This window comes from Schistocerca americana, chromosome 1, assembly GCF_021461395.2.
Source record: "Schistocerca americana isolate TAMUIC-IGC-003095 chromosome 1, iqSchAmer2.1, whole genome shotgun sequence".
NCBI classification, from domain to species: domain Eukaryota; kingdom Metazoa; phylum Arthropoda; class Insecta; order Orthoptera; family Acrididae; genus Schistocerca; species Schistocerca americana.
In genome coordinates this window covers 131698364-131707284 of record NC_060119.1, presented here as the reverse complement: position 1 = coordinate 131707284, position 8921 = coordinate 131698364, and the positions used below count along the sequence as shown (strand labels likewise).

General features: G+C 43.4%; 1 protein-coding gene across 1 annotated transcript; it reads right to left on the bottom strand.

Annotated features, from left to right (window-relative positions):
• Positions 1 to 429: 429 nt before the first annotated feature.
• Positions 430 to 3058, bottom strand: LOC124624465 (cuticle protein 67-like). Its single transcript, XM_047149108.1, has 2 exons — positions 3000 to 3058; positions 430 to 936 (listed from the first exon to the last, which is right to left on the bottom strand). The coding sequence occupies exons 1-2, from the start codon at positions 3009 to 3011 to the stop codon at positions 430 to 432; spliced, it is 519 nt and encodes a 172-aa protein (XP_047005064.1). The 5' UTR covers positions 3012 to 3058.
• Between the last annotated feature and the right edge of the window lie 5863 nt (positions 3059 to 8921).

Below are 8921 nucleotides of genomic sequence, written 5' to 3'. Positions count from 1 at the left end.
TGCTTGGATTTTGTAGGTTTTATAGTTGCTGGGGACTTAATTAATTAACTGTGTTTATGAAAATTTTCTTACATTGTTCTTAGCAGTCAGATAGCGTAATAATACTAGTCAGGGCCAACCGTTTACGAGACTTACGTAATCGGACATACAGCAACTAAAAAATATTTTCAATCTTATATTTAATTAAGCCCCCATGCAACATCGCACCAGTGAAAGAAAGAAAGATCTGGAACAGCATTATGAGATACTTATTCTCTGAAACTAGACCCTCATAACTCCTATAGATGAGTCAAAAACGAATAATTGATAACAAATGTATCAATTGCACCCAAGGAAATTCAGTATGAAGTGATAATGAAATAAATGAAAAGCGAATGTTTTGTGAAAATAATTTTATTTTTTATAGAAACACACAGCTGTCATCACAATCTACCAGGCGTAGCTGAGACCCAGACCGTTGCTGTAGGTCATGTGGGCGACAGCGGGGGCGGCGGAGTAGGCGACTCCCAGCAGACCGACGGCGGGGGCGGCGGCCTTGACGACGGCGGGGCGAGCGGCGTAGGCCACGGGGGCGGCGTGCGCGGCGTAGGCCACGGGGGCGGCGTGGGCGGCATAAGCCACAGGGGCGGCGTGGGCGGCGTAGGCCACGGGAGCGGCGACATGGGCCAGCGCGTCGTTGCTGACGCGCACGTCAGACTTGGTGACGCTGGAGTAGGGGGTGTCGATGGTCTTGGAGTAGGTGGACACCTGTCCCAGGTTGCCGTAGCTCCTCAGGATGTTGGAGTGCTGGGAGGTGATGGCCGCGGGGGCGACGGCGTGGGCGCCGTAGGCGGCGTAGGCGGGGGCGGCGTAGGCGGGGGCGGCGCCGTAGGCCACGGCGGGGGCGCCCAGGTAGCCGGCACGGGCCACGGCCAGGACGGCGGCGAAGACGGCGAGCTGTAATGAATAGTGACAGGTGTCTCAGCTAGGGTTTTCATGAGAGTCAGCGAGTGTAAAAACACAGTATGTCTTTGTTAGGAGTGGGATGCAGACAGAGCCATTGCGGAAGCTAGTATTTCAGCTGTTTTGTATCTGATATGTAAATATAGAATAAAGAAGAAGTGAAATGAAATTACAGAGCAGCATTAAAACTGAAAAGGAGTTGTTACTACAGATAACCGTACCGAAATAACTGTATCGAAATAAACCTTGCTGCACATATGAAAACTATGTGCCAGATCGAGATTCGCTATAGCTATTTTTGTGTTAGCAGAAGAGCCAACACCGTGTTACGAGTGGAGGCCGAAATGCACGCGTTTTAGCTCACGCAGGCTGGCGTGAGGAAGGAAGAACTATACTGACGTGAGGTCTAGAACATGACAAGGGAAGATAATTCAGAAAGCGGACGTAATTAGTTTGATACTTAACTTTAATCCATTAATGATGAACGTCGCTCTTGACGGTACATGATTCACAATATGATCTGTTCAGAATACATTCTTGAAGATAGTAATATAGTAACTGATAATGGCGCCTTGCTAGGTCGTAGCAAATGACGTGGCTGAAGGCTATGCTAAACTGCCGTCTCTGCAAATGAGAGCGTATGTAGACAGTGAACCATCGCTAGCAAAGTCGGCTGTACAACTGGGGCGAATGCTAGGGAGTCTCTCCAGACTAGACCTGCCGTGTGGCGGCGCTCGGTCTGCAATCACTGATAGTGGCGACACGCGGGTCCGACGTATACTAACGGACCGCGGCCGATTTAAAGGCTACCACCTAGCAAGTGTGGTGTCTGACGGTGACACCACAGCTATCTACAAATCAATCTCGGAAAAGAGAGCTAACTATTCACATTGAGGGTAGATATTTGTTGTAAAATATGATTGCTGTGCACTTCTCCTCTCCCTTGTGACACTTGCTTCACACCCACTCTGCACCTTCACTTAACTTGTTGCTTGAAAATCGCTTGATTGCTGGACTCCTTACTTCTGAGTTGGCAGAAACTGGACAACTTCAAGCTGTGAGTGCTTTGTGTCTGAAGTCTGCGGCTAATAATAAGAATAATAATTATAATTATACGGTGTAGGCCCTACAGGAGTGGAGTAGCCATTACGTAGTTACTGCTGTGTTGCACTGTCAATTAGTTTGTTTATTGTTGCGAAGTGAATAATTAAGCAATTTCTGACCTATTGTGGGAACTATCTACAACTCAGAAAAAGCATTTTAATTAGATATTTAATTTTATGTGATGTATAAGTCACCAGTTTACTCTCGTAGATGCATAGTAAGAAGTATGTATGAAGTGGATGGACACTGTGAGGAAAATTTTGCTCATAAATTCGTTTCACAAGTTGTAATATCGACCACATTGTGTCACACGTAAATACTAGTATTTTACTTACGTAACCAGTATTACAAAAAATGGCTCTGAGCACTATGGGACTCAACTTCTGAGGTCATCAGTCTCCTACAACGTAGAACTACTTAAGCCTAACTAACCTAGGGACATGACACACATGCATGCCCGAGGCAGGATTCGAACCAGCGATCGTAGCGGTCTCGCGTCTCCAGACTGTAGCGCCTAGAACGGCACGGCCACTCCGGCCGGCCCAGTATTACAGTCTCACCAAATAGTGATTATAGAGATTTAAAGATTATTAATTTCGTGAATGACACTCAGTTGAACGTTTCTGTTTCTATCCCTTAGACATTTTCATTGTGCTCCTCAAAGCTTATTTGCCCCTCCAGGTTGGTACCCACGATCCTAGAGGCTAGTACGCTAGAGATCAAGGGTACATTAGTATTAGACTGAAACGTCATTTATGAACGAGAACGTGTCGTACCGACCAGCCTTCTAATGCCGTGCTTTGGAAACGTCAAATCTGGGTCACTTGAAAACTGTCCATCGGCTGACGGAGAGAGGCTCGGCTAAGGTCAGAGGTTAGCGGCCTCGGCAGACGCCGGGTGGGGCCGGCCTGCTGTGTTACGATCGAGAGGACCTGCGCGGTCCGTCGGCTTACCTTGAAGGCCATTGCGAGTGTTGATGCAGCTGCGGCAGAGGAGCGAAGGAGAGTGTGGAGTGTGGACTGCGGAGTGTGCCCGGTGAGTCCTGCGGCCGGCCTTTATAGTGACGGCGACAATGGCGGTGCCCGGTGCTTTCACTGGCTGACGTAAGGGTGCGGCGGCGGCGGCGGCGACGGCGGCGGCGGCGGCGGAGGCCTGCCCCCGGGGGCTGGAGCAGGCCGCGAGCCCACCCGGACATCGCTCCTGCGTAGCCTCCGGGGAAACCAATTCGCAATTACTACCGCGCGCGAGATAACTGAGTACATTAGTGAAATACTTGCGACACGTATGGAGCCGGCAAACTGAGTTAATTTGTTGCGCTGTGTGGACGTTACAATCTGCTTGTCTCGGACTTGTATTGCTCTTTCGAAGATCACTGTAGATTCAGTAAGTTCAGCGACTAAGTCGAATGTAGATTCAGTAAGTTCCGCGACTACGTCAAAATAAATTACTGTGTAATTTTTAACATCCCATACCGCACACTGATGTTGTTCCTAGCTAGGCACACGTGGCAAAAGGCTAGAACGCGTTTTATTTTATTCTTTGACCTGAGCATGTCTGCTCTTAATTCTGACCATTACCTTTTCGTAATGTTCTTTTACGGGTTCTCGAAATTTCGTTCTGATGAAGACATCCGCAGAGGTGTCGAAACCTAAGTCAGTGTACAACACAATTACCTGCAACCATTGACTGTATAATCCTATGTTGAAACTAATATACGGTTGCGAGAAACACCCATGTTTAAAACTCAGTGATGCTGTGGAACACCAGGGAGAAAGCTTCGACTGGGATACTGTTCGGGGTCATCGCCATGTTCCTTTTAGTGATTCAGAATCCTATTCCTCCTTGGGTCACATTTAATTTTTCGGGATGAGGAAAATGTACGTTTCACTGAAATCAGGCGAAAATCGTTACTCGTTGATACCTTACGCGCAGTGACGGACAATAAACATGCAAAAAAAAAAAAAAAAAAAAATGGCTCTGAGCACTATGGGACTTAACTTCTGAGGTCATCAGCCCCCTTGAACTTAGAACTACTTAAACCTAACTAGACATCACACACATCCATGCCCGAGGCAGGATTCGAACCTGCGACCGTAGCGGTCTCGCGCTTCCAGACTGTAGCGCCTAGAACCGCTCGGCCACTCCAGCCGACCAAGCAAGATCGCAAATCTCGTGTACCAGATATAGAATACAGTTTGTCAACAGCTAAAAATGAAAAAAAGTACTAGGGACTACAGTCTATAAAGCTCCAACTTTGAGTATGATGCCACTTTAATCACCTTAAAAAATTCATTCCTCAAATTTATTGAACTGCTTGTATGTACGCCACTTTGCAAATTTTGTGAGGCCCATAGTTCTACACGTTCGTAATTCTGACTCTGTCATCCCTGTACGCACTCTACCTCATGAGGTCAGAGGTTAGTAACGTGGGCTCATGCAAAAGGGATTGCAGAATTCCGTGAACAGTAGACAAGAAAACGTTTTCTGTTTGCATGATATCCGTCACTAAGCAAAAAGATATTATCTACTTTGCAGGTTACATTTTCTTAAAGGTAAAAAGTGTGAGTGTTAACCAACTCTCATCCCCTCCCCTACATTTTCAAAAATAGGGTGTCCATTTTCATTGTGGCACACTCTTTCTATCAGAGCTGCAGGTCCTCATCCGAGTTTAACACTTTCAGACCTGAAGTTTTTCTGGAGCCAGGAACATTTTTATTTACGTGGCAATGCTCTTAGTTGATTTTTAATGACTTTGGATACAAGATTTATACAAAAATATGCTCTAGTTTTCAAAACATACCTTGTACACTTGGCTTCATTTCTTTTGGACTAAAATAACTAATTACGAAACATTCTCTGTTGTAGTAAATATTACAGTGACCATTCAATAATTACCATGCAAAAAACCATAACAATAATCAATTATACAGTGGAATATAGCAAACCAACCACATCTGTTTATTCTGGTAGCCACGAGGAGCTGCACGCTGCTACATTGACTTGCTGATATTTTCACACAGATGCTCAATAACTGGCACACCTGCGCATGATAAAAAGACTGAACATTTGTAAATGAGTACCTTAAGGTTTCTTTCGCGAACAAATAATACCGTTGTATCCAAGACATAGTAAAAATGAATGTACACGACTGTAACGAGGAGTGTGAAAGGGTCAAGATCTTTCACTGTACATTTTTGCTAATGTAGTAAGGGTAATATATTGTTTTTGTGTTACTTTTTTTTTTTAATTGCCTTGTTGCCCACAATTTCATCACATGCAAAATATTACACAATATTTTCTTAGAAAAGTTTTGTTTCTTGTTTAAAACGTTCCTCGTAGTTACCATGTTTGCTTCCATGTAAGCTTGTTAGAACAATTATACTTTGCGTACTGTGACTTTTCGCTTTTCCTGCACACAGTGTTTGTTTAGAGAATAGTTTAAAATAAAAAATACTTTTGAAGTGTTTTGTCTTAATGGCAGCACCATTCCTCATTTTTATGCATCTCATGTACAGTAGGTTAGCCATCAGATAGTGCAGTCTGTGACATGAACATTTCCAGTTTCACCACTGTCCGTAACTAAACTACGATCTGAATTTTTGTCGGAATCAGAAAATGTTCCTTATGCAAGGTTAGTTATCACGATTTTTAACCTCTTACATGCATACTTAACTTTTCGTTTTGACTTATCAGTCTTCTGAGTTGTTTTATGCAGCACATCACGAATTTCTCAACTTTACCAACCTCTTCAACTTAGATTAGCATATATTGGACGTATTCCAGTTTCTGTATTCCCCATTTATTATCTTATCACTCTACCTAATTTTGGGGTCAGGGATTTTCTCTGCCTCGTGATGACTGGGTGTTGTGTGATGCCCTTAGGTTAGTTAGGTTTAAGTAGTTCTAAGATCGCCGGCCGCGGTGGTCTCGCGGTTCTAGGCGCTCAGTCCGGAACCGCGCGACTGCTACGGTCGCAAGTTCGAATCCTGCCTCGGGCATGGATGTGTGTGATGTCCTTAGGTTAGTTAGGTTTAAGTAGTTCTAAGTTCTAGGGGACTGATGACCATAGATATTAAGTCCCATAGTGCTCAGAGCCATTTTTTTTAGTTCTAAGATCTAGGGGACTGATGACCATAGCTGTTGTCCCATAGTGCTCAGAGCCATCTACCTAATTTTCGACACCCTTCATAAGCACCACATCTCAAACGCTTCGATACTGTTCTTTTCCGGTCTACGATTCACTTCCATACAATGTTGTGCTCCAAACGTATGTTCTCACTAATCTTTTCGAGAAATAAAGGCCGCTGTTTGATACTAGGAGTAGCAGACTCACCTTAGCCAGGCATGTCGTTTCTGCCTATGCTACACTCATGGGTTATTTTGCTTCGAAGCCAGTGGAATCCTTATTGTCGTCGACTTTGTGCCCAACAAATTCGAAGTCGACTTTATCGTTACTCTAATTTCTGATACTTCTCATTGCTTTCGTCTTTCTTTAGTTTACGCTCAATCCGTATTCTGCGCTCATAAACTGTCCATTCCGTTCAACAGGTTCTGCAGTTCTTCTCTTCTGAAATCAACGAATCTTATCTTCGACACGCTTACACCCTCAATTTTAATCTAACCCTGGATCCTTTCTTTCATCAGCGTCATTGCTTCTTCGAAATATTTATTTTTATATCCTTATTTACTTATTTAAGCTGATCCGATTAGGGCAGTCGGACTCTATCTTATATCGGACCAGGGTTTCACACATACGGAATTTTTTTTATATATGTTAGTTCCATGAAATAACAACTTTAATATGGCAAAGAGTATTAAAATAATATGAGTGTCTACAGTGACTTTGTGAGAAAATAATACTGACTGTGAACTACTGAAGTTAATAGTAGCAGTACTCCTACTGCTGCTACCACTAATAATGATAAGAGTAATAACAACTGTAAGTAGGCTGTTTAGGTTTTTATGTTGGTAACGCCACGTAGCGCTCTGTATGAAAATCACTGGCTGTGCTGTGTGCAGTCTGTGGCTGGTTGGCATTGATGGAATACTCGCTATTGTAGTGTTCGGCAGTTGGATGTGAACAGCGCGTAGCGTTGCGTAGTTGGAGGTGAACCGCCAGCAGTGGTGGATGTGGGGAGTGAGATGGCGGATTTTGAGAGTGGATCATCTGGACGTGTGTCCATCAGAGAGAGTAAATTTGTAAGACTGGATGTCATGAACTGATATATATATTATGACTTTTGAACACTATTAAGGTAAATACATTGTTCTCTATCAAAATCTTTCATTTGCTAATTTTGCCTATCAGTAGTTAGTGCTTTCAGTAGTTAGAATCTTTTATTTAGCTGGCAGCATTGGCGCTCGCTGTATTGCAGTAGTTCGAGTAACGAAAATTTTTGTGAGGCAAGTGATTCATGAAAGGTATAGGTTATTGCTAGTCATGGCCATTCTTATGTAGGGATTATTGAAAGTCAGATTGCGTTGCGCTAAAAATATTGTGTGTCAGTTTAGTGATGATCAGAATAAGTAAAGAGAGAAATGTCTAAGTACGTTCAGTTTTGCTCAGCTGTTTGAAAATCAAATAACGTATGGGGTTTACCAGCACAATAATTCATTAATTTTTCTAAGGGGACGTTTGACAATAATAATAATGATAATAATATCGTTAATGAACTGGTAAATATAAAGAGAATTTATAGGTGTACAAAAAAAATGGTTCAAATGGCTCTGAGCACTATGGAACTTAACTGCTGAGGTCATCAGTCCCCTAGAACTTAGGACTACTTAAACCTAACTAACCTAAGGACACCACACACATCCATGCCCGAGGCAGGATTTGAACCTGCGACCGTAGCGGTCGCGCTGTTCCAGACTGTAGCGCCTAGAACCGCTCGGTCACCCTGGCCGGCTATAGGTGTACAAAATGGATGTTTTCTGATACAGTGAGTTCTAGAAAAAAATGAATTTTAAGGAGACTCCACCAGCCAATAATACTAGGTACTCAAGAATATCTAATTGGAATGAAGGATGTCAAAAAGGTAACGACTGCGTACAACGAAAATGGTAATCTTTATTGTTGCTGTAGTAGATATGTCATTATCTTCTGAAGATGGATATGTTATTTAATTCTATAATACAATGCTGGAGGTTATTCCAAAGTCGGGTTCCTGCTACTGAGAATGTATTCGAATGGTTCAAATGGCTCTAGGCACTATGGGACTTAACATCTGAGGTCATCAGTCCCCTAGATTTAGAACTACTTAAACCTAAGTAACCTAAGCACATCACACACATACATGCCCGAGGCAGGATTCGAACCTGCGACGGTAGCAACAGCGCGGTTCCTGACTCAAGCGCCTAGAACCACTAGGTCACAGCGGCCGATAATGAATTCGAGAAAGTGGCTGAACGATGGAGTGAGACAGCAAGGATTTTGCTCTGATGGGAATGGGACTTTCTGCTATGTTTCTCAGGCAAGAGTGTTAAGGTAGAGGAGAGATATGGAGGACACTGCACGTTGATAAGACAGTAGAGAAGACAAAGGGCATCGAATTCTCTGCGCTTGTCTGTACGCAGCAAGGGTAGCTGTAAATGTGATGGCGAAATATGGTGAGAAAGTCGAACATCACAGATATAAAGATCACAGGCATTCATAACCAGTTCCAGGCGCACTGACGCATCCTGAGAAAGGCATTGTACGATAATATCGCCGTAATCAAAAATAGGATGAATAAGTGTTTCTACAAGTTTCTTTTACACATAGAGGGAAGCGTTTCTATGTTTTTCATTTTGCATTGTTGAATGCTTTCTCTGCCTCGACTGATGCTGGAAATCTGTCTTCATTTTCTTAGGTCTAGTTTCCATTATCAAGTGCA